A 26444-nucleotide genomic window follows, 5' to 3' on the forward strand; every position below is an offset into this window, starting at 1 on the left:
GGCCCAGTGGCCTGTGATGGGCGATTAGATGGAGTGAGATCCGAGTTACCCAGGAAAGAATTTTCTGTAGTATCTAGCTGATGAATCTTGCCCATATGCTCAGGGTTTAGCTGATTGCCATATTTGGGGTCGGGAAGGAATTTTCCTCCAGGGCAGATTGGAAGAGGCCCTGGAGGTTTTTCGCCTTCCTCTGTAGCATAGGACACGGGTCACTTGCTGGAGGACTCTCTGCTCCTTGAAGTCTTTAAACTATGATTTGAGTACTTCAACAGCAGAGGTGTGAGGTTTGTTTTGTAGGAGTGGTTGGTGAAATTCTGTGGCCTGCGTTGTGCAGGAGGTCAGACTAGATGATCATAATGGTCCCTTCTGACCTAAGTATCTATGAATCTATAAAGCCATAATTCCATCAAGGCATTCTTATGACAAATTGTATTAGAACATAGCTAGTAATCCCTCATCCAGAAAGATCTATACATAAACGTTGTGTGACCTTGTCTCTTGATTGGCCTTTGTGATGATGGTAGACCAGGTGCCAGCTCTCACCAGGGCTTTAGGCACCAGATGAGCACTGACAAATTCATAGCTGGAAACCAGATCAGCTCACCTCTATAGTGGTCTTATTCAGGATAGGTGTTAGACTCGTAAGGATGCATTTAGTCTCTATAGAAAATGCTTGTATGCATTAATGTTATTTAGAAGGTCTAAATCTCACGTTATAAAAAGGTAATACTTAAGTTTTGTTCTATAGCTGTGAAAATGCCTGCTCTGAATTTATGAACCCAGGCAGGAGGAATGGTTCCCCACTCATCAAGGGCTATAAAGACTAAATAGGCCATCATGCAAATGCCATGATACAAAGACTGGGTTGATGGTCCTCTTACACCGTGAAGGTGCTATGGGCAAGAAAGCTCATCCCATCACCTTGAATTCTGGAAGACTAAAGAATTTTCATATCCCTCTGCTGTTTGGACTTTCACAGGGCTGGAGTGAGGAAACAAAAGCAGAGATTCCCCAATCAACCTGGTTTAGCCTTAAAAGGCATTCAATGCCGACAGTTACATCTGTCACTAACTGATTTGTGTAAATATGTTGCCTGCTTTAAACTGTAAATAACTCATTTCTTTTTCTTAGTGAATAAATCCTTAGTTTAGTTTACTATAGGACTGGCTATAAGCATTGCCTTCGGTGAGACATCTCCGGTACAAATTAACATGGGGTAAGTGACCGGTCTCTTGGGATTTGGATCAACCTGAATATTTTGAGATCTTTGGGGTAAGTGACCATTTATCACTAAGTCCAGCTTGTCTGGGTGGTAAGATAGACTGGAGTGCCCAAGGGGACTCTCTCGAACTCCACAGTAAGGTAATTACAGTGCTTCAGGAGTTCACATTTGTTACTGGTTTGGTGAAATCAATTTTAGAACATGCAACCAGTTTGGGGTGACTACCATGTTTTTTGGCAGTCTAGCCTGAGGTTGGCACTCATGGTGATGAACCATTCCAAAGAGCATGACACCCTTATACTGCTTTATCCTGTGTGTTCGTTTTAAGTGAAAAAAAGGGCCCCAATACAACAAGGGACTTAAGTCAATGAGATAAGAATTTTGCAGTTTACTGGAAAGTTAAAGCATTACATTCCTGATATCAGTAACGTAGTGTAAGCAGCAATTAGCTTATGATGAAATACACTGAATGATTCTTCCTTAATTTAGACTGTATTTTATATATCCTACAGCTAGCTTTCATAGCATGTTTGTGTACTTTAGGGATTTTCCTCTTGGAAGAGAGACACTTCTCCTTCAAACACAGAAACCCAAAGATAGTCACATTGTCAGAAAAACATGCAACACTCACTGACAGAACAGTATCCACAACAGTAAGTCCTCACAAGGAATTTCACAGGAACCTTGGTGGGTATATGTGTATATATTTAGTGGACTGCAACTATATTACTATGATTCACTATACAAGCTTCTAGACTAGCTCCTGATGCAGTAACACTCACCTTGACACAGACTCATTGGACTTTGCTTACTGTTGTACTAAACAGACTAAGAAATGTTTTAAACAGTTTATTTACATGATTTATATTGGCAAAAAACCTATCTTAAAAATACAGAAGTAACAGGCCATCTGACATCTTCAAAAGCAGCACTAATTACATATAACAGAAAAAGCAGCATTTTGCAGTTAAAGGGAATCTTTAGAGTTGGAAATGCCACGCATGACACACAGGCAATTAGTTCAAAGTTATTAAGTGCAGAAATACACACATTTGGACAATTCCTGAGACAGGGTTGGATAATACAGACTGAAAACATGATTTTAAAATGTACAGCTTGCAAAGAAAAAAAATACAAAAAGACTAAGTATAGTGAAGATGTAGAAAAAAGTTTTGGAAATTATACACCAAAAACCTGTACATAAAAATATTACTGTTAGACATTGAAACCAGGTCCACAATTTCAGCTTCGCACTGGAGGAGCCTGTGCATGAATAAGCTATATATAAAAAAAGTAGTTATACAAAGTTTGGAGACTATATTTAAAAATAGTCTCAATTCAAAGGCTATAAATACAATTTAAGTACAGTGATGTTTTTTTCCTTGGACTTCCACATCCAAAAATGTTAGTTTTAATTTGCTTGCAAATCAGTTACTTTTGGCGGCTAAGCCAGTCACAGGATTTGGATGTATTGGATTAGAAAAGGATGCATAGAAAGTACGAAGGACCATATGCAGTAGACCACTCAAAAAGGTACACTCATGCACCAATAAACTAGATCTTCTAAAATAGCCAGACAAAGCAGCTGTATAACAGGCCAACTGTTATAGTTTAAGATACACCATTTAAAGTATTTCAGTTTAGTCAATGGTCCATGCATTAGCTTTTAATATTAGTAGTACAGAGCCTATTGATGAAGTTAAGTAGCCTCTTCTAGATCCACTGGATGATGATCTTCAGTTAATGACTCAAGAGACTTCTTAATTTCAGCATTTAACACCAAAACAATTTATTGCATAAAGGAGACAGTTTGTTGAAAGACAGTGTTTACATTATGCTGGTGAGGAAATGGATTGTGCAAAGGAATACAATATTTCTAAACCTAGATCAAGTTTTTCACTTGTTTGGTTGATTAGGTGATCTGCTTCAGTACTAGTCAAAGAGTCCCTACCAGTTAGCAAAATGTTAGGTAACTAAGTTAAGCAACTAAGTGGCTATGACTAAAGTACCATTAATGTCAGTAATAGGTCATCTGAACAGCCAGTAGCTTGTCAGTCATTACAGTATAGGAGTCCATTTTAAGCCTACTTCATATCAAGTGGGTTGTTGATCGACTTAAGGTATGACTCCTCTTTGCAAACACTGAGGGAAGGTTGACCAAGGAAGGAGAAGGGATACCCTGGTAGGCAAAAAAGAAAAAAAAAAATGTTAATATGATCAAGGTATCAGTCTCAGTGTTGTAGTCATACCTCTCAACGTTTCAAGACCCAAAATAAGCGGGACACAGTTGGTCCAGTTTATTCAGTAGAGGTAGTCTGCTGACCCTTAATTTTAAGGACTGGCATTTTCAAGTTTTGGATAACTAACTTGGTGGGTAAGAGACATGGTTAAGTTCATTATATAAAATGAAGATTCCCCCCATAATAAGACTGTTGAGAGGTATGTACAGTACTAGGAGACCTTCTGAAGAGTTCTTAATAAAGCAAATATCTAACCCACATCCTTGTGCAGTTCATGCTTTTACAACAGTGTAGTATCTCCTTCCAAGTTTTCTAACACAGAACATGTTATAAGACCGTTTGCTATATTAGCAAATCTTGAAAGATTGAGATGAGCTTCCCCTAGCTACATAACCACTTAAACTTGTTCTGCTCTTACCATATTTTTAAGCTTCCTCAGAAACTACTGATTTGACCCTTACAGAGACTTTGGTATAAAAAATGGCCACAAAAAAATTGTAACTTACTTTTGGTAGTTTATTACTGAATAGTCTTAGCCTGTATCACTGCAAACTAGACAAAAGGCTTGCTATTCTGATGTGAACAAGTCTCAGCAGAACTGATCATCAGTGGATTTTGTTGTGATCTGCAAGCTTAGCAGTTTGTTGCTAAGCAAAAAAGTTTAAACTAAAATTAGTATAAGAATAGTTGTAAGAGCTGCTTTAAGAGCTAAAAAATTTCTTTACAACCTCAGAAGTTTAATTTCACTTGAAGTGATAACAAGTGATAGTACTATAGTTGTGCTTTAGTTGTTGAACTAGAAGAGAAACATGTTCTTATGGAGGTATTTAGCATAGGATGATAATTGCAAAACTCACTGTTTAAGACTCATGAAAGTCAACAGTTGTACTCTAGAAAATCTTCCATATTTGCAATCAGAGGCAATAGACTCCATGCTGAATCCAGAATTTGATTGGTCAAATTTTGACTTTAGCATGAAGACTCTCCCATACTTATGTTAAATGTGTAAATATTAAGAGGCACTTTAAATGCTATCATAGGGCAAACGTGGTTAAAAAACTTGGAAAGAAATCCAAAACCCCTCAATACCAGTGATGTCAATTCCATTTCCAAAGAATTTAAAATTCCCCATTTCAGACCCAACTAGTTAACAGAAGAAATATTAAGTAGCCTATGGGAGTTGAGATGTGCACCAAGGCAGACCAAGGAAGACTCAGCACCCATTAGAAACATTTGACAGATTCTTTAATCTTTTAGTAGTTGTGCTAAATATGAGAATCTTTAAGAAGCTCACTTTATGCAACATGGGCATTAAAGATCAGGGTTTGACGACGGAACTGTTCTCAACACCACTCCGATCATCTCCTACATCACAAGTGGTAGTAATGACAGGAATGGGACAAGGTCTGGCCAATGAGTGGCCATTTAAGCTTTCAGGGCTGGAAGGAGTTTTTCCTTCTCTGGCATGTGAAAGACGGCTAGTTGGAGAGTCAGGACGGAGCACAGGTTGAGACCTGGAACTTTGAGAGCTCCCATCAACAGAATTGGAGCGCTGAACACTAACGACATGTTTGACAGATCCATTTAGGCTGTATGTAGAAGAGGAACGTGCAATCTACAAATAGGAAAGGGGGTGGGGTGAAGAGTTAGTGCAGACACTGAATAATTCACTGGTTACTCTTTTATTGTGCCTTATTTCAATGCCATATCTCTTTAAGTAAAAAAAATTGTACATACCTACGGCCAGGATATTATCTACACAAAGCACTTCACCTAAACAATTCCTTTGAGTCCTTTGTAAGAAGCTTAGTGGGCTCTTATGTTCTGTGAATTTTAAAACTTACTCTATCTTCAACAGATTAATTTTGCAGGAACAGCGGTGAGATCATGCCACAGCACTTTAAACAGGTTCAGTAATGCATACAAGCCAGAACAGTACTCTTTCTGCAATAGTTTGCTCCTAGTGGAGATTGTATTAATGGTCTTAAATTGAAGTAATGACAAATTCACAAGTCATTTTCCCCATCCAAATGATGCTCTTGGGTATATATTATCAGTAACTATCAGTGCTATTGTGTATTAGGCCATTGAAACGCCTACATGAAGCACTGCTTTGACCGGATATCCCAGGTGTCTATATTATCTGTCACAGTAATATACAAAACAACTGAATCAACTTTATAAAAAAGTGTTATATGTAACTTTAAGAGCTAGGATCCAGAATACAGCCCCATGGAGGAATTAGAGGGTTTCCTGCTGGAACTAAAAATCACTGGGGTAATTATTGCAAATCCCTAAGCAAGCAGCAAGGCTGGAGTAGCTTTACCTCCTGGGGGAAGTTACATGTGCTAATTTAACTATGAGACCTTGACGAACCAAAACAGAAACACAGTATAAAGTGATCACCCTAACATAAATGGGGAAGTCACTTTCACCTGATCAATGACACTGACCAAGAGGGACAAATCCTGAAGGACTTGGAGAGATGAAAGATGGGTGACTATTTGGTAAGCTAGGACTAGTATGTGAGCTGTTTTTAAGATATGTTCTCTTTTGATCCAAACAATCACACACACACACTTTGCTTTGACACTGTCATTGCCCCAGAGAGCAAGCAGAACTACAGGTGCTCAATGAAATGCAGACATGCTGGGATAATCTGTGAATTGAAGTAGGAATTACATTCTAGATCTAGACAAAGTTGTGGGACTCCACCCAAGAAAAGTTTCAGACCCCTAGAGTGTGGGTGCCCTCAAGGAGGCCACAAAGGGATGAGAGATGCAGTAACTTTGAAAACTGAAAATTGCCATTTAGCCCCAACTAAATGCAAAACTGTTGATTTCATAACTAATTTAGCTGCAAATTGGATTGTTTTTAACCACAGCTCCCTTTTCCTAAGCACAGGATGGATGCCATGCTGCCAACTTATATGTTTGGTAGTTTACTATTTAGAAGAGCATCAAGAGATTTTGAATTCATCTTGTTAATGCACAGAAAAGAAAGGGATTCAACCAATCCCTTGTAGTTCTGCTGACATGTTTAAGGGTGAAGCTCAACTATGTAAGGACATAGGAGGTAGAGAAAATGCATGCCTGGAATGTAACTATTTTTGAGATACAAACTGTACCAGAATGAGGATAGCCACAGATAAAACAGCAAGAGGGGAGGAGGAATAAAAATTAAATCTGTAAGTGATTTTTTGGGGAAGGAACCTCTAATGGGAGGTAGTATGCAACTATCCCGGTGGGCAATTTATTCCTTAGTTACCTTCTGCTGAACTTCTAGCAGTTTCCTCTGAAGCAGCTATTTCTGGCTACTGTTAGACAGGATACTGGACCAGATGGACCACTGATCTGATTCAGAACGTTAGTTCATATGCTCCCATCCTTAACTCAAGCAGCAGAGTGAAGCAATACTTTGACTGAGTTGATTATCAGCAGGCCATTAGAGTGCACATTATACTCTATTACCCCTATTCCAGAGGGGATACCCTGCAAGGCAACTATAGGAGACCACCACCACAAGAGAGTTACAAGGGAAATTTTCAACAAGTTACAGATCTAAGAGCAGGCGTTATAACGTACAATTTACTCAAAAATTTAGTTTCGTTTATTTTCAATCCCACCAAGTCCCGTCTGTTATAGTTAGTTGTGCTGGCAACTTGAGTGTCTACTGCTATAGTTCTTAAACTATAGCAGAGAAAAGAGTGGCAGTATGTTATTTTAGACACTGAAGACGGAGATCCTCTCCCCTCCCCAAATTTATGACACACTGAATATCCTTTCCTGGGGATTTGGGGCTGCAGCTTCTTGGTTCCTCCCCCGCCCTGTTTAGAGTCCATGAGGATAGAAGTTAATGAGGTAAGAAAGCACAGGATGTCTGTTTTTAAAAATGCAAAATTTAGTTATTTCAAGTTACACGAACCAGTTGTATACTTCGTCCTAAGATAGCTTCAGAAATAATTTCATTCCAAGTTGTGCGAAGAGTTTTTCATCTTGCCATGAGATGGTACGTTCATTCTTAAAAGGTAGTCACTTTTTGGAATCTGCATAGTGCATTCTCGCTCGTTGTTTCCCACGGTACAGCAGATATTTCTGCATTTTACAGACTGATACAGACTGCCAGCAAGTTAAAGAAGTATGGGCTGCATGAATGGACTATAAGGTAGATAGAAAGCTGGCTAGATTGTCGGGTTCAACGGGTAGTGATCAATGGCTCCATGTCTAGTTGGCAGCCGGTATCAAGTGGAGTGCCCCAGGGGTTGGTCCTGGGGCCGGTTTTGTTCAATATCTTCATAAATGATCTGGAGGATGGTGTGGATTGCACCCTCAGCAAGTTTGCAGATGACACTAAACTGGGAGGAGTGGTAGATAAGCTGGAGGGTAGGGATAGGATACAGAGGGACCTAGACAAATTGGAGGATTTGGCCAAAAGAAATCTGAGGTTCAGCATGGACAAGTGCAGAGTCCTGCACTTAGGACAGAAGAATCCCAGGCATCGCTACAGACTAGGGACCGAATGGCTCAGCAGCAGTTCTGCAGAAAAGGACCTAGGGGTTACAGTGGACGAGAAGCTGGATAAGAGTCAACAGTGTGCCCTTGTTGCCAAGAAGGCCAGTGGCATTTTGGGATGTATAAGTAGGGGCATTGCCAGCAGATCGAGGGATGTGATTGTTCCCCTCTATTCGACATTGGTGAGGCCTCATCTGGAGTACTGTGTCCAGTTTTGGGCCCCACACTACAAGAAGGATGTGAAAAAATTGGAAAGAGTCCAGCGGAGGGCAACAAAAATTATTAGGGGACTGGAACACATGACTTATGAGGAGAGGCTGAGGAAACTGGGGATGTTTAGTCTGCGGAAGAGAAGAATGAGGGGGGATTTGATAGCTGCTTTCAACTACCTGAAAGGGGGTTCCAAAGACGATGGATCTAGACTGTTCTCAGTGGTAGTAGATGACAGAACAAGGAGTAATGGTCTTAAGTTGCAGTGGGGGAGATTTAGGTTGGATATTAGGAAAAACTTTCACTATGAGGCTGGTGAAACACTGGAATGCGTTACCTAGGGAGGTGGTGGAATCTCCTTCCCTAGAAGTTTAAGGTCAGGCTTGACAAAGTCCTGGCTGGGGTGATTTAGTCAGGGATTGGTCCTGCTTTGAGCAGGGGGTTGGACTAGATGACCTCCCAAGGTCCCTTCCAACCCTGATATTCTATGATAGACATCTTAAGAGACTTTACTCAGACCAGAATATAAATGGAGATTTTTTTTTTTTTTTTTTTAAGAAAGTATAGACATGTGTGGCATATGCATTGTGGACCTTGTTTAATAAGAGGTTGCCATGTAAGAATAAGCTCTGTGCACCAGAATTAATACAGTCAGCTTTATCAAAATGAAGGTTATGCCATTTGGACTGTACAGTCAAGTCACTTACTGCTAATGAGGATGTACTGGTCAGGCGGCTGCCTAAGTAACTTTCATTAGCTGAGCAGGGACTCCTTCTTTCTACTGTATTGTGTGCCATTAAAGCCCTTCGAAGAGCTCTCTTTGGTGTTTTGGAGAAAGAAAATGCTCTTGTAACCTGCAGAGTTTGACAAGAGTTGTTACATACATTAAGTCTCAGCATGAGACCATTAGCATCTAACATGCATTCAGATTTTGATTTGCTGTGGAATTACATTAACAGTCTAGAGACCTTGCAATGAGAGACCATGTCCTACAGTGCTTTCTATACAGCATCTTAGAGGTCTATTTTAGTAGTCAACGTGTGCATGCTCACTTTTCAATCCCTGCTCCTTCAGCTGACTGCTACATATGGTCTGGACACCATGGGTTGAATTAACACAGACTCTTCATTTTACATAGGTCACAAAACAGTCACATTGCAACTCTGCTGCACAATTGATCTCATGGAATTTCTTTTAATGTATAAAAAGTAAAGAAATTTTTTGAATGTATTTACAATCCTGCAATTAAAAAACAAACAAAAAAAACCCCAATTTCACTTTCTCCTCCTAATCAGTTTGTGTATATAAATAAATATAAACATATATATATAGAGAAAAAAACAAACTTTGCCAGCACAGGCAGAAATACCAACATAAATTTGTTGACTACACTGGCACTAGAAGATTTTGGTGCAAGTAGTAAGATTCACATATCAGGTAATTACTTAGCAAGTAGGGAATTAAACACTTACCTTTTTTGATGTTTTCTTTATTGCCCTGGATGCCCTACTCAACGTACTGTCCACATCTTTTGTATTTATGTCAACTGAATCAGGATCAGTAGTGTAAATAAGGTTTTCCTACAGACAGGCATAATTATAAGAACAGGTGCACAAATCCACCAGGATTTTTCCAACACATCATCTTTGAGTACACTCAAAAATGTGAGTTTAATCTTCTAAAATTTAATTATTTATCATCAATTCCTGTTTGAAGATCTCTAAATTCCACTGGAGAAGGGATAGCAAATGTAGCAGCTGTACTTAATCTTGTAGCTGCTATTTGGATTTACTTGATTTACCAAAGCTAGCTACTAGAACAGTCTCTTGTAGGAGACCTTAGCCCCATTTTCAAAATCAGGGTAGTCAAAGCAAACCAAGTGGGTCAAATCTGAACTTATTAAAAAGCCAGGCCTGATGCAAAGGGATATGCACATTTGAACTGTAAATGTAGTGGAGTCTTGGCATGGCAAGATACTCCACTATTCTAACGGACAGATTGGGTAGTCTTCAAAAGTCTTCTAGTTAAATATCTAGTTGATACCTTTGGCCTATGTTTGGTAAAAAGTGCTTCAGAAGATCCCAAGTTCCTCCAGAGAACAGAAATTAACATTACTGGAATGATTCAAAATGTAGACTATTCAGTTACATAATTAAGAGCCGTGCCCTAGTGCATAGGATAGGATGAAGCTTTAAATATTTTTATAGTTTTACTTGCCAGTTTTAGAAGAGTCACTGACATCCCAATAAATATTTCATATTTTGTGTTCTGAAACTCCAGTAGCATCACAGGAGTCTTTAGATTATACTTTTTATGTGAGGGATAAGGAATTGATCTTTTGTGAAGTTGGAGGAAAGCTGCCCGAAGACGACTGTACACACAGTTAAGTTTCAAGAACAGCTTATGACAGCATTGTTCACTGCAGTGCTACTAGGCAGAGCTGAAGTTAAAGCCTTTACTGCCACCATGTGGCAGACTTGTATAATTATGCCTATGTTTTCTCATAAATGAAGTGGGTATTTACATCAGACTTTTCAGAAACGGTGTGGTGTCCAGGTACAGATGGAGAAGAGGATCAAGTTTTTGACCCCTAAAATGCAAAAAAGATTCCAGTTTTATTTGGTATGCAAATCAAGCTAAAGATGGGGGCACATTAAGGATGGAAATGTGTTGCTTTAAAGTTTGGTGGGGCTGCTGCCTTTAAGTAGACACCAATATATATTATCACTCTGAGGACTGGATGTAGTTAGGAACGGACAAGGTGTGTTTCAGAGTATCATATTCCACATTAGAAAAGCACTTGACCCCTCACTATTTCCAATGTACTGTAATGTGACAGAACATTATTAACAGATGATACCCCATTTCTATTATTATACTTATTAGAATTGAGTGGCCACAAAGACAATTAAAGGAACTGATAGATGGGTGGCTGGCCCACTTAGTAAAACTGTCAGATACTTCTCTCAGGATAAAATTATCTTTTACTGTGTATGTGTGTGTGGGGGGGGGGAGGGGGGGGGGAAGAGAGAAGAGGGCTAAAATACCCCTTCTCCAGAAGTTCACCCATTCAAAGTGAGCCAGTGGCTCAGAAATAGTACACACATTCTGAACTAGTGTCCTCATGGAAAGACAAGACTCATTTAAAGAAAGGGTTTTTTTTTTTTTCAGCCTTACAGAAACGACCTCAAATACTTAACAGATTGTATAGTGAAAATATGAAGTAACATGTTGAACACAGTCAAACTCAAACTGGCTGTTCACTCCAGAGTGTGTGCACGTGTGTGGGGGGGGGGGGGGGAAGGAGGGAGGTGTACGTACGTGCGCGCACACACAGAAAATGTAAGCTGGAAGGTCCTTGCCTGGTTACCATTTACATGCTGTATTTCAAAGTTAGTACATTTTTTATTTTTGGCTTCTGGCCTGGAAATACACACTGGAAATTCTCAAAGGTGTGCTGGGAGAAGGCTGACACCTTAGAACATTCCAGTTTGTGATGAAAGATGCTTTAGGGCTCTATGCCTCACTGAGGTAGAAGCATTTCATACCACTGTTCTATCAGGCTGTCTATACAGACCAACGAATTAAGGGGATTATACACAGTCAATTTCTACATCTCAGTGAAAATGCCTACTGTTAGAAATGCTACAACAGTGCAGAGAGAATTGCACTGGCCTGGCTTACACTGGTAAAAGACCCAAAAGATAGTATAGACATGCCCTATTGTATCTATACTATAGGCCTTGGACTGTTATCACAACCATAAAGAATTAGTAGTATTTTTATTTAAAAAAAAAAAAAAGCCAGGTTCTGTAGAACCTAATGGTTAAGGAATAGGCCTTAGTAGCCCTCTTAACCACCAGAGAAGTTTCTTACTCTGTTAGCTTGAGGATATGCCAAGGCCTGGTTTCTTCCTATTATCACAAAGAAGCAGTTAAATTAAATGTATCTAAAAGACATTTGCAATGAACTATTTTCACTGATAACCTACTACTAGACAACTTACAGCATCTGCTTTACAAATTGTATTCGCTACATGCCGACACAGCATCTTCAGCCAATCCTCTTTAGGAGGCTCCTCAGTTGTCATCTGAAAACTGAACAACAAGTTGTTCTGTTCTGTTGGTGGCCGCACAACCAAGGCAAAAGCTTTGTGGCAGTCTATAATTGAAGACAAACATTCAGTTCACACTGTTCCAAATAAAGGACAGTCTACCTTCATACAATTCTGGAAAAAAACCCAGAGATTTTTAGCAAGTAATCTTATGACTTACATTTAAGTAGCAGTCAGGTTCAAGTTAAAGACTATTAGGGTATGTCTACACTGCAATTAAGCTCCTGTGGTTGGCCTGTGCCAGCTGATTCAGGCTAGCGGTGCTTGGGTTAAGGGGTTATTTAATTGCACTGTAGACATTTGGGCTTTGGCTGTGAGGGTCCCAGAGCCTGGGCTCTAGCCCAAGCCTGAACATCTACACTGCAATTAAAACAACCCCTTAGCTTCAGCCCCACTAGCCAGAGTCAGCTGGCACAAGCCAGCTGAGGGGGGTCTAATTGAAGTGTAGACATTGCCTTACAGGCAGCATGGTCTAATGGATAGGGAAATGGCAGTAACAAATCTTGGATTCTCTTCTCAGTTCTGCAACCTTGGGCAGGTTGTTTCTTCACCTGCAAAGCAGAGGGAAGTGATGCCTGCCCTATTTTGTAGGGCACTTTGAGAAGCAACATTGAAGCTGCTATGTCTTCTATTATGAAGGAAGTTTGACCATTTGAGATATTCAAATTTGACTAAACAGAATTATATCTTATATCTTAAAAGGATACTGATGTTAAACCCAGTCTATGCTGGACAAGTGACCCATTGCTGACAACCAACCAGTGCTGAACACAATTAAGTTGCAAGTGTAGACAGACCGTGCTCAGCACTGCTTCAGAAACGGGAGCTAGAACGTGGTCAGAAGGGTTCAGCTACCCTCTTGTCACCAGTGGACCATCTTTTGGTGTGAAGAAGCCAAGGGGCTAACATTCATTGTCAGTCTACTCTGGTGTCTCTGCCATCAAATAATTAGACTACAGCAAAAAGCACACTCTCCATTAATACCAGTTTAAAAAATGACTGCAGTTAAATCTAAAGTTACAGTTAGACTGTATGAGGTTGCTGCCTGCTTACTAGATGGCCTCTTCCTACTTCTTACTCAGAAGAGTTGTCTTAAGCTCTGAAAAACATACAAACCCAGTAAGATCTGATGAAGAGATCTAGAGAACACCAACCAAAAAGTTTGATCACTTGAAGTGAAGCCTTATTGTATTTTAATTTCTAACCAGAGAATGTTTACAGCAATTACAAGCTTCTGAAAACAGATTTATGATGGTATTGCTGCTACAATGTTGAATAAATTGGTATGAACTGTTGCTACTGTGAAACATTAATCTAACCGTGACTAACGCGAGTTAAGTAATCTAACGCGAGTTAAGTCAAACCTTTGTCCTCAGGTGGGAGGGATAGCTTGTTGAGTGCCACCACCACATTTGAAATGAAGATTTGTATTTGTGGAAACAGCAATGGGCCAAGCAACAAAAAGCACACTCAGCAGAACAAGGGCTGTGTTTAAAAGCTCTGTAGGCTTATTTTTTATTGCAGGTTCACAGTGCCATTTGGCTGGCTCTTGTTGATATGGCCTTTAGTGGTTATTTCAAGATCATTGGCCAGCAGGCAAACAATCTTTAAATAAAAAACTTGTTGCTTTGTGGTTTCAAGCCAGAACATTAGCATTTGTAGCTGTCAGCTGGAGTGTAATCACATAATTAGTTCTCAGAATATATTATATACACACTTCAATGTTCTCTCTCCCCCACCATTCCCCCACTGGGTTTATTAGCTATAACACCATTCCAAGCACAGACCTTCTGTCTCCCTGATGTCTAGCACTTTCTTGATCTGCGAGAGAGGCATGAGAACAATGTGTTTGAGAGATGCTGGGGGCCTGGTCTGGCCATGGGGGCTCTTGAAAGCACTGATAACTTTGTGCCGTTTCCTTGCAATCTGTAAGAAGAGCATGAGGTAACAAGTTTAAATCTTACAATTAAAACAATCAATAAAAATCAAAGCTTAAAGCTTAGTGAGAGAGAACAGATGAAGTCTTCATCTAGTAACCAGCTCCAACATATGGATTTATACTTCTGTTTGAAGAGAAGCTGTATGTCTTTTCAGAAGAACTAGGATCCTTTTTTTTTTTTAAATAAAAACAAAGTATGTTCCTTGAAAGGCTATGATATTTCCTCTCATCTGGTTCCCCTAGTTTCCCAGTATACTCTTGCATGCACCTAGCTGTAGAGCAGATCCTAAAAACAGCAGATTGGTCAATGTTCAAACAGGGATGCCACCTGTTAGTTGTAGCCCAGTACAGTATTTGGATTTTCAGAGCCCTTGGCCCAGCTTAGAAAGTCCACTTCTCTGCAAACAGAGTGACTTGAAGCAGTTTTATCTACAATGTGATAAGTTTGGCTTTACCTAAGTGAGACAAGCTACTAAAAAACATGGCAAGCTCAAAGCAATGAGGGCCACAGCATTGGAAGGTGGACGGTCTAGGGGTTCCCAGGAGACAATTTGGCAGCCGTTTGCTTTATGTTAGTATTTTTTTAAATGTCTAACTGCTCTTTTCCATGATGCCACGCACTATTTGCTGCAGGAAAGAAGGGGAATTTGGGGATAAGTTGTTTATAAGTACTCCAAGGTAGGGAGAGTGTTTCAACATGGTCCAATGCAAGCCATCTTTTGACCTTACATGCCTCTCCAATACCACCCACGCTCAAAGAAGCACTTCTCTCTTTTACATTCAAGCTTAGAGGAGGCTGTGTTTTTCTGACACCTCAGATACCTAATTCACAGGAGTCAGTTCATGATTCTGTTCTTACATTCACAAAACTGGAAGAATCTTCTCTACCCTGTCTGCTACGTTTTGATAATGACTTCCTCTATGTGCTTTCTTCAGTGATTAACTATTTTTGCCCCCTCAAGATTCTGTCACTGGATCCCCTATTCCCTTTGTTTACTTCCACATCTCTTGCCCTTGAGTCACTCCGATTCAAAGGGAAAGAGTTCACACACAGCAAATTTTTTTACTGTTTGAGGACTGGAGAGTATTCTGCAATCCACCAATACTACATAGGTTTTTAACTATATTTATTGTAGCATGTTCCTTGCTCAGCAGCAGGAAATACTTTAGAAATTACATGAGATGTTCATCAGAAAGGCAGACTCCACCCCAGAATTCCAGATTCCTACTAGTTAGGTGAGTGAAAAACGAAAGCAAAGCCATGGAGCCTGGGGCTGTTGCACAGGAAAGCAATCCTTTGATCAAAAACAAGTGTGGTACTTAATCTTAATTATTTAAAATAAGACACTTGCTAGGGTGCGTACACAATGAAGGCTACAAAATCATGGGCTCCCAGTTTGCTTGCAGGATTTCTAAGAAGTTTGATGCAGTACTAGTCCACTTTAGATTCTTCCTCTCCCTCAATGAGAACGTATGTATTAGCAATATCCATTTTTTAAAAAGGTGAAAGTAGTCCTCATTAGAGCCAAAAGTTACATTAGATTTCCTGATGAAATCATGTAAGATTTTACACTGATGAAAAATTCCCTACTTATTTTTAGTACCCCAATTCATGTGATCTTACACTGAATATGTAAGGAGGAGGTAGGGAACTTTGGAAAGTGGATTTCTAGGCATCCCTTAGAACAGGCAATTTTAGAAACTCCTTGGGGTAGGAAATGGACCACCCACCAAAAACAAAGCCACCACAACTCACGTAATCTGTGTATTTTGTGAAATACACATTTTTACAATAGTGTCTTAAAATGGAATTTTCATGGTCCATCTACAATTCATGAATCTCCAAATTAATCCTTTCTTGCTATCCTCCTCCCCTCCCCAAACACATTGTATCCCATCCTGGCACTTAAAGAAGTTGAGATTCCTTTGGGGTCCGTTCTGCTTTAGCAGTTTTATTTAGTTCATAACAATCTCTCATGACAGAGTTTTATATACGTGGGTTTAAGTGCATTATATCACTGAGACCTCTAATAAAGCTATCTAGCACAGACTGCAGAAGTGATTTTCTGTCTACTATTTCACAAAATCAATAGCTGCCAAAACCCTGACCCCAATCCTTAGGAAGTATTCTGTGTACCGGTCTGATAAATATCAAAGTTCCTCAAGCATTTTTTTGGGAGACCTATGTTGAAGTTTGCCTTTCAACACTATTAAAGTGAAGAGTTTTCCTCCATCAAGAGCTAGTGAAACCAGGCAGCAAGTTCCTTTCCCAAATATAAAAGACACATGAAAAAGGTTAAAGACAACTGTATTGACTAGTACAGGAATAACTGCAGCAGGTTGCCAGATCTCACAGCACAGTGAGGATAATACACAAAGGGACTGCAAACCCTCCCCCCCCATTTCTCTGCTGAGTTAGGTGGGACATGCAAAAGGAGCAAAAAAATCTGCCACAGAAAATAGTCTGTTGGCATACATGACAATGCACAGGTGATATTCCATGAGGAATTCTTAGAACAGTCAATGAGTGCCAACATCTGGAAACTCTAGGGCTGTTTATTCAAAATCAGGGAACAGGTTGAGTACAGGACAGGCATAGCACAGCTAAAGTTCAGAAAGCTGCTGAAGGCAGGAGTACTCATGGTACATGGTGCTACTCAAATTCCATGGCCACATCATCACTTTGAGGCATGCAATTATTCAGATATCAGGCTGCCTGTAAACGTGTCTTGTGGAGCCATCCCAGTGTTGCTGCACTTGGACAAGTGACTCTGGCTCACCAACTTGGCTCAAGCTACATTATAGATGCAACTTTTTAAAGGAATGACGACAATGAAATGGGAATCTTGGGGTGACTTCCTCCTCTGCTCTAGCTTCCAGTTCCTCAAATGATGTTTCCTGCTGTGAAAGGGCAGAAGGAGGATGGCGTAACCTCAGTTTCCCTAAAGGACAGTTCCGGAAGTCTATTGAATTGTTGCCGATAGCCAGCCCACAGGTCCCAATATGGCCATTGCAGGGGTCCATAATGGAGCAGAAGTGGCATACAGGTTTGGTTCCACCATCTTAGATGAGCTGCAAAAAGTTCTCCCTGAAGAGGAATGTTGGAGAACCCCTAATAGGGATTGGGGGAGGGGAGAGGGACTCGAGGAGACTGACTGGGAGTCTTCCTCCATGTTCTCCCATAGGAGAAGGGAAGGGGAAAAGCAGCCAATGAAGGAGAGTCCTGTGTCACAGATTTGCCACTCAGAGCCCGAGATCTTGGCATTGTGAGATGCTCAGTACCTGACAGCAACCAGGACTCTAGTTCATACTAACACCACAGCCAAGGTCACGGTGGCTGGAGCTGATAGCACCATTAATGATGAGCATGCTACAGGCTGTGTCAGATGCTGATGCCTGCTCAGTACCAAGTGTACTGCTGGTAAAGGCACCATGCCTGAGCTACTTGCATTGGTACCAATGGCTGGGTTAAGGCGTGTGATGGCACCAATGGGAAGCTCGAGGGTACCCTCTGCTTACACCCCTTCCTAGTGGAGGGTATGGGCACCCTATTGGAGCTATGTTTCTTCTCCTTGGATCTCCAAGGCTTCATGGTCCTGCGAGCACCAGAGGAAGAGTCCTTGGCTTCAGCAGAACCCTTGGAGATGAAGGCCTGGACAGGAATCTAATCTTCTTTGCAGCTGGCTCTTTAGATACAGAGTCTGAGCTCGTCTTTTTGGGAGTATTCAGAGGGTGCTCCAAAGGCTTTTTCTTATGAGAAACATGACCAGAGGTTGATTGGGGTGCTGGATCAGCCCTGGGACAAATGTTCAGGGGGGGAGAGAGGCCTGACCTGGATCAGAGGGTGATTGCAGGGACTGTTCCATCACCAGCAGCTGGAGTTTTATCTCCCTGTTTTGCCTAGTCCTGGACTTAAGGGCTGTACAAAAACAAAAAAGGAGCACTTTGGGAGATGTGGGACTCCCCAAGGCAATCATCTATTGTCACTGGTATAGCCTCCTGGAGGAGAGGCAGCATTTGAAACTTGGCAAACCAGGCATATCCCACCAGGAAAGGGCAAGTCTCCAAGGGAAGAAAGAAGGAATGCAGTTCTCGCACCTAAACTACCACTAACAACCACCCTAAATTACCTATGACAGAAAAAGGGGACAAAGAGAAAAGCCTTGTATGCTCTAGGCAGACAGTGTAGTGTTCAGTCTCAGGCAGAGGCAGAAATGAAGGAACTGAGGACGGTTTGCCATGCACTCCTATTTAGCCTTGGTGTTTGCCACAAGATTTCATAGGGCATGTATGTGGGCTGAATGGACACTGACTGATACCTCGAAATCTTCAATCAAGGGCTCAAGAGGCGTATGTGAATCTGAAATGGAACACCCACAGGTGCTCCACTACTCAAAGAACACTGCATCCCCAAAAAAGGGGTAGTGGGTGCCAGATACTAGTAGAGATCATTCCTGAGTAGGTTATATCAGTTTGGGGGAAGATGAGAGCCATCATTTAAGCCCCAAGTGTGCAGAAAACACATGATTTTTTTTTTATTTTTTTTTTTTAAAATCAGAGCAGTATCTCAGGAACCCCTTGCTCAAACAACTTTCAATGTGGACCACTAACCCTACCCCAGACACTAATGATACATGGCAGTTTAAAGACAATTCATGTACACATTTATTTTAGAGCCCTTGGAAAATATTAACTGTTAAACAGCAAGCTAGTCTCAGCCTTAATGAGAGAGGTGCTCCTGCCCCTATACAGTTACAATGCTTCAAGTGGGCATATCTACACATATTCCCATATGGTAGCATAGACTAGAATGAATCAAAGTGGATCCTGCTTACCAGGGCCCACTACCCCACCAAGATTGTTGTAGTTTTAGGAATTTACACAAGGCCCTGAGTCTATGTCCATTAACGCTCAGTCATTTTCAGCTTTCTAAAGGAGAAGAAAAAAAAGAAAGAAAAAAAACGAAGAAACCCACGCCCGAAGTTTTGTCAAAGCCAATTTAACTTGCCTCTCTTTTGGCAAAGTAGCTCAGCTTTGTTTTGTCATTACGTGATACAATAAAGTTATCTTGCCTGTAGTGGCGTGACACTAGTCCAAGGTGTTAAACTGCCTTGTGGTCTTTCTTTGGGCAGACTTTGCAGCGAGTTTTAAATTCCTTAATGAAAGTCTCTGAACCAGTCACAGTAGTTGAAGTTGTAAATACTCTCTCTCCACTTAAGCCTCCAAAGCCCAATTACACTCCCCCCACCATGTCTTCATTTTTCCAACAGCAATTACTGGTTATACTGCTTGTGTGGACACTTTAGACTAAACAAAAATGTGTACATAAGCAGATATCTACCTGAGAGAGACCCATTTACTGATATTAAATACCAATAAGCCCCAGAAGACGCAAATGTGCTAAGCCAGTATCTCCAGCACTTTCAGTAGTGCCAGTGGCTGACAAGCACCAAAGGCTTGATTCACTACAAGCTGAAAATAACTAATTTATATACACACACACACACACGTAACTACTGAAATCCAGGTTGTCAATCCAATCCCAAGCATGCTGAGATTTAACATTTTCTACTTCTTAGAGGAAAATGGATGTTGATGTGTTAGGGACAAGTAAAATGCTCAAACTTGCTGTAATTTAAAAGCTTTGAAAGACACAAGCGGCGTTCACCCATTCATGTAAACATTGTCTTTATGCACTGCATTTACTTATGAAAAATTGAATGATTTATCAGAAGGCATAGGCCAGAAGAAAATTATAACTAAGCTAAACTCATTTATGTCACTAGTTTAATTTTTGTACCAAGAAACTGTGTCCTGTGGAAGAGCAACAGATACTGTAGAACGATGGTGCTTCTTTAGCAGACAGTATTATTCCATATGCTGCTTCAACATAATGTCTTTCACTGCCAATATGTAGTTAGTTCATTAGGGATATAAGACATTACCAACTTGTCAGTGCAATCTCTACAGTAGTGCCAAGAAACCGACAATATTGATAGCAGGCTAAATGTTCAACTTGCCCTCTCTGTTTAGTATTTCTTCATAGGGTTTCAGTATTTAGGATAACTTGCTTATTTATACTAAAGTTTGAGTTACAAAGCATTCTGCAATGCCTCAGTTCAGTGAGAATTTTCTACAGCCTTACCTCTAGACAGTCACTAAACAGAAAGAGTGTGACCTGTTCTCCTCTGTCACAGAGGTCATCGCCAAGTGCAACCGTTTCCAACCGCTGAACTAAGCTTCGATGAGATGACAAGAGATTGGCCTAAATGGTAGAAATGAGCAGCTCATTAGACATTAATAAATACGAGCCAGACTACCACTCACTCAACTCAATATTGGAAATATGGTTTTATAGTGAAGGACCTTTTAACCTTTGATATTGTTGAATGTACATTCTAAACACAAGAGTTATACAGAGGTAATCAGGTTAAGTAGAATTTTAATACAAGGACTAAGTCAGTTGGTTAGTCATTCTACAGGTCAATAGCTTGAGGGCAGTAACTTACTGGACATCCATCAACTTCGTACACAACATCAAAGATCAGTCTTTGTGCTTCTGTTTTCCTTTTGTCTTCATTAATGTGTCTGAGGAAAGTATGTTGGTTTATCAGTATTAAACAATAAGAACAGATCAAACTAAATGTAAAGGCACAAAAGTGAGGCTGGACATTCAGAGATATGGTCCCCACAGGCACACCAATGTATACAGTAATTGATCATTCAAATTAAAAAAAACCACCACCACAAACATGATCATTTAAGTGAACTGCTTTTCCATGTGCAATGTATTAAATATATGTGCATCCAAATCTGGAACAATGCAGTTACACATGTTAGCAGAAACCAGCAAACTGCTCAGCAACTATGAACAGAGAAGCAGAAACTGATTTTCAGCAGTGTCAAGTACTCGCCATTTTTGTTCTGTCCTTTGAATTAAATGCAATGCTCACTTGAAGAGATTTGGGCATGTGTAAGTGAACTGTTGCTAGTTAGAGTTCATGAATAATTTTTTGTATTGGACAAATATAGCATTAGTCTAATGTTGAATATCTTTCCTCACTAGGGTACATCCTACACCTGCAAGACTCTTAGAGCCTAAAACTTCAAGATGGAGAACACTTCTATTACGACACAGTTACACAACACACACCAGAAACGGACCCTCCACCAGTAGTTTATGTCCTTCCAATAGCGTTCATTGGAATCAAGATAATGGGTCAGTCAAGGCGGGGTGTGCATGCGTGTGAAGATCTCCTTTACTTCGGCTAAGAGTGGCATAAGGGAGCTCTAAAAGTTCTAGATCCAACATGGGCCAAGAGGGCGGAATTCCCCAGGCGCGCATAGCAAAAGATAGCTATGAGGCCGCTTTCGGAGGATTCCATTGAAAGCTCTGACATGGGGTGGGAGGAATGTTGAAGAGGTAAGGGGTGCCACAGCATTGCTGAGATTTGCAAGATACCTCAGTAAGACCCGAGAGAATATTTCATATCAAAAGCATCACTTACGTCATCACTTCCTTTAATGATTCAATAGCTCTCTCTAGCATGCCTTTGTCTGGGTTGTCTTCTGCTGTATGTTTCTTAAGGTCTGCAGCAGGAAAATGTTAAACAAGTGTTGAATCTCTGCAACAATAAATCATTTAAACTTTTGCTTTATAATTCCCATGATAGGAAGACCCCTTACTTTTCATTGTTAAGTTAATGCAGCCTCATGCCCAACACGATAAAGCAAATTAGTGAGTTTTCTGCTGAAATCAATCTTGCACACTCATGGGTGTTTTCAATCACCTTCATGCTCACCTACACTCATTCAAGAGGTATGAGTCATGTGTGCTCAATGCTGTTTCATGTCTGCATGTTCCATTTGCATACACAGTTTCCACAATATCTAGCCACTTAACAAGCCATTTGTATGTATTTTTGTACACCCATGTTTATATGTTTGGAAAAAAAAAGTCATCTACACTCCAATCCCAGCAACAAATATTAGGTTCTATCCTTAACATGCAGTGCTTGTGAAGGAACATAAAGCTGAAATCTAGTCAATTAAGAAAGTTGAAAACTTTCAAGAGTACGACCCTGCCTTGAAGTCCACTGCCAGTTTTTGTACATTCACATTCTCTTTTGAGTTTCTTTTAACTTATCTTCTCCCTTTTTTAGAGGCCGGGGGTTGGTTTTGTGGGTTGAAAGATCCATAAAAACAGGACAATCACAAGATAGTCATATATAGAAAAAATTACAAAACTTGCTACACAAGCTTCTATCACAGACAAAATAAAACAAAACAATGTCTGTTTGAGAGGTCTTAGGCTCTACTTTAACACTGCTAGGTAGTAGATTTAGGGCAAGAGGGATGTTTAAACTAGAGTGCCTTTAAGAGCATCCCAAGTACATCACTCAGGAGTACATAATGACTGTTACAACAAGTAGCAGCTCACACACTAAGTGAGCCATTAGAACTGAAATGACTACAGAAAGTAGTTCATGCTATGACACTGAAGTGTTCCCAATTATTTTAGCATAACGGTTGTGGCTTTGGGAGCTGAAATAGATTCAGATTTAGAGCATATACCCCATTTTCACAGAGTAAAGGCTTGTCTATACCTGTATGCTGAAGTGAAGCATATGACCAACTGAATCTACTGAAATACATACCACACAATCTGGCTCTTGGCTTTACCAACTACGATTGGAACATTGAAATAAGATTCTAATTCATCTAAACAGCAACCACCACTTTTCATTTACTGCCTAATAAGCCAGGTGTCTGACCCAAAACGGTACCAAAAAAAATTACCATTTAGAAGTAAAGCAACACTAGGCAAGCGCTGAACTGGTCGAATGAGTAGTTCAGCCAAACTTTGACGGCCACACTCTGGTTTAGCTTGGTTTATCTAGAAAGGAGAAAGGCATTGCATTTTACACCAGAGCAACATGCAGGCTTTTCTGCTTGAGAAATCTAACAGGGAATTAAAAAAAGTTCTTAAGCATAGTGGATTCTCAGTTACATTCCTGAGATATGAAACTAGAATTCAAGTTAGTATGTTAAAGAGTACTTTCAATTCTCTTACCACTTGCATAGTGTATGCCAAAAAAGACACTATTAAAAGAGAATCTATAAATACAAGTAACAGCAATGTGAAAGTTCTGGACTACTGCAACACCCCTGGGTGCTCATTCAGTTCCATTTACACAGCTTTTGTTAAAGCTAGGTCTAAAGCCTATTTTTGAACAACTATTACCTAGATTTATGTTTAAGCAAGTTATCACTCCACTACAGAGTCTAAAAGGAACCCTTCCCTCACTCCCAACCCCTTTGTTTCTATATTAAAGATACCCCTCCTTCGGGCAGTCTGAAAGGTGGCGCACAGTAGCATCCAAGTGCAATCCTATCCACACACACCCCCAAATCAGGTTGATAGTAGGTGTTAAGTCTGTCAATTTTGCTATCCAATTCAATTCTTATCCATCACTCAATCTGCAAAAGAAACCAGTTCTAGTATTCCACATACAGGTCTAGGAATGAAGGCAATCCAAGACTTTCAAATACCAGAGTTTGACCACCTTCTGAATAACCACTTCCCAAGAAGGATAAGTTATAGAGGGCAGTAGTTGGCAAAATCCTGACTGTTGTAACTATTGAACAGGCTCAAAAATCTTTTGAGTGACTGTGGCTCCCTGACCTCCCTTATGAAAGCATTAACATGGTCTACCAGTTGACCCAGTGCCTTCCATCTTATTTTTAATAGCGATGAAGAGCCAACTTGTAGTTAGAAACCCCCAACCTCCTAACACTGGAAATAGCCAAAATTCAACCAAGGAGAGTTAAATCTGTTTTAGTCCAGAAAAAATAGGTTGCCCATCTAAGAAGCAGCAAGATGCCCTTCATTTGTTTTCACGAACTTAATCCCACAGTGATATCAACACTTTCTGGAGGTGCTGATGATTGTTACATTTTAAATGTAACAGCCTTGTTTCAGACAGTCTGTTACCCTGGAGACACTAATGTCACATACTGGTTGCTAAATGCCACTTCTCTATAAAGGTTTGAAGAAGTGCTGAGGATTATAGTGCCTAAACCTCCCATTCTACCCCATACCCAAAATTTACAGTTCTATTGTAGTTTTCCTTCCCCTAACTGAAATCTAAAGATTCACTGAGTTAGTGAATTTTTTAGTGGTATTAAACTTTAATCTCAGTAATATATTCAAAAAGTTGCTGAAAATAAAGTTCAGTGCATAAATACCTTTAGGAAAGCATGAAACCGTGGCTTCTGTTTTTCACATTTCATAATAGTTTCTTTGCTCATTTCAAAGAAGTTCACAAAAGGAGGGTATGTTTTCAACAAGTCTTTTGACTGAAAAAAATATTGCAAAATGCTTTAAGCATAGACCTTAGGTAAACAAGCAAGCAGTCTTTATGTACATTGTATTACAGTAGTAAGACAGCTTTGAAAGCTGTCACCATTTTCCACTCTGGACTTCTGAGGGTCTTACTGTTTAGACCACACCTTCCTTGAAGCTTGAAAACAGAAACCCTTTTCTGCACCGATTTTCTTCCTCATCCTACAGAAGAAGTCACAGGGTTGCCTGTAGTTTTATCTTGGGCTAAGATGTGTGAACGTGACAGCTGAAAATATGGCCACAGTAGGGCAAATGAAGCCTATTGTCGATAGTCAGGGAGAGCACTGGACAACTGTATTCCAATTGTTGTTTGTCTTGAACTACATTTGTCCTTACCTTCTTGCATATTCATTACCAAGGGATAGGAAATCCTGGTCTGACTAAAACTAACCCTCTGAGTTGGTTTAAATTTATTCCCTCTTCAACTACCCTCTCCCCTCCCCCATGCATCTTTTCACTAGGAATGAAGTGGAAGCAATAAAGTACAACCACACAATTACAAAACTGACAGGCTGTTTTCTTGGTGCTCCCAGTTTATTCAAACTGCAGTGGAATACCAGAGGTTACAGGAAAAATCTTTGTAACATTTCAAGCCTGGTTTCTAGAGTCTGGATAAACGTCTGTACACAGCTTTTTGGAGCTCTGCCCAACATTACAATACAAGAGAGAAAGAAGTCTTTAGTTCAACATGAGTTACTACAGGAGCTTCCTTACTCTGTCATTATTTAAATTGACAACTGAGGATTTATCCTGGATACACTAATGAGAAATATGTACAGAGCAGTTTTCATCCAAAAAGATTAGTGGTGTTCCTCAATGCATTTTAGATTACATTAGTAAAAACCAGTTTACAGCTACTGTAAAAATAACTTACATATTTAAGAATGACATCACCAATACTTTTGCTTTCAGCCCAGTTTATCATAAGGCCTTCAAGGTCTTCCTGGAATATAAACAATTGTATTAGGAAGACAATAAGCAGCCTGATTTAAAAGATCCATGTATCTAAGTTGTACAGCTAATATTTATACATTTCTTTACTCAAGGCCTGACATTGTGCGGCAATTGCTATGGAATCCAACACTTGCTATAGAACTGTGCTCCAGATTTTAAGCTTACAAATCGTACAAACGTACATATGCCTCGCATTCATCATTGTGAAACAGCTTTCCAATCATCATCTAAGTGTAAGTCAAAACAAGGTTATCTCCCAGTTTGCAGATAGACAGACATGGAAAGGTCCTGCATTCTCAAATGGGATATTAACTCCCAGTGACGGTAGTTAGGGAAAGGATGTGGGAGAGAATGAAAACCCTTCGTAAGATAAACTATCACTTTCCTCTTCTCCCTCCAACCCAAATAGAGATAACGGAACCTGTTAAGTGTGACATACTGGGGTGTAATCCAGACCACTGGGGTGCTGTGTCACCCTTGCCCTACAATCTGAAGTGCCTTGCAATGCCCTAGCTCTCAACCTGGACCACTAATGAACAGTTTGCCAGCGTGCAGGTCACTCCCAGATGTGTGTGTGTAACTGTAGCCTACCAATCACTCTGCATTAGTTATACTGCACGGTGACCCCAACACATGCCCAGTCCTGGATTTCCCCCCAGGAATGTACTGCCCAGCCCTCTCATGGACAGTTCAAATATATAAGTCCATTATGGGAACAACATACAACTACTTGCCACCTTAAATGGAGTTACCCAGACACTGGCTTAAAACACACTGGATTAGATAAAACCAATAAGAATTTATAAACTACAAAGAAATGAATTTTGAGTATAAGCAATGAGGCATAAG

At 40.2% G+C, this 26444-nt stretch overlaps 1 protein-coding gene across 9 annotated transcripts in view; it reads right to left on the reverse strand.

Annotated features, from left to right (window-relative positions):
* Nucleotides 1–1910: 1910 nt before the first annotated feature.
* Nucleotides 1911–26444, reverse strand: part of ECT2 (epithelial cell transforming 2) — a 53457-nt gene continuing 28923 nt past the window's right edge. For 8 of the 9 annotated variants that reach the window (XM_075132109.1, XM_048864749.2, XM_048864750.2 and 5 more), the window contains 11 exons: nt 25516–25584; nt 24485–24595; nt 23036–23132; nt 21745–21826; nt 20746–20824; nt 20382–20501; nt 14085–14223; nt 12190–12344; nt 9656–9763; nt 8891–9037; nt 1911–3401 (listed from right to left, as the gene is read on the reverse strand). In XM_075132109.1, coding sequence (XP_074988210.1) covers nt 3312–3401; nt 8891–9037; nt 9656–9763; nt 12190–12344; nt 14085–14223; nt 20382–20501; nt 20746–20824; nt 21745–21826; nt 23036–23132; nt 24485–24595; nt 25516–25584 — 1197 coding nt within the window. In that variant the 3' untranslated portion in view covers nt 1911–3311. Of the gene's footprint in view, nt 3402–4690; nt 5078–8890; nt 9038–9655; nt 9764–12189; nt 12345–14084; nt 14224–20381; nt 20502–20745; nt 20825–21744; nt 21827–23035; nt 23133–24484; nt 24596–25515; nt 25585–26444 lie in introns of those variants that run through there. The other variant, XM_048864752.2, reaches the window with a different exon arrangement.

The sequence above is a fragment of the Caretta caretta genome, chromosome 9 (genome assembly GCF_965140235.1).
Source record: "Caretta caretta isolate rCarCar2 chromosome 9, rCarCar1.hap1, whole genome shotgun sequence".
NCBI classification, from domain to species: Eukaryota; Metazoa; Chordata; order Testudines; family Cheloniidae; genus Caretta; species Caretta caretta.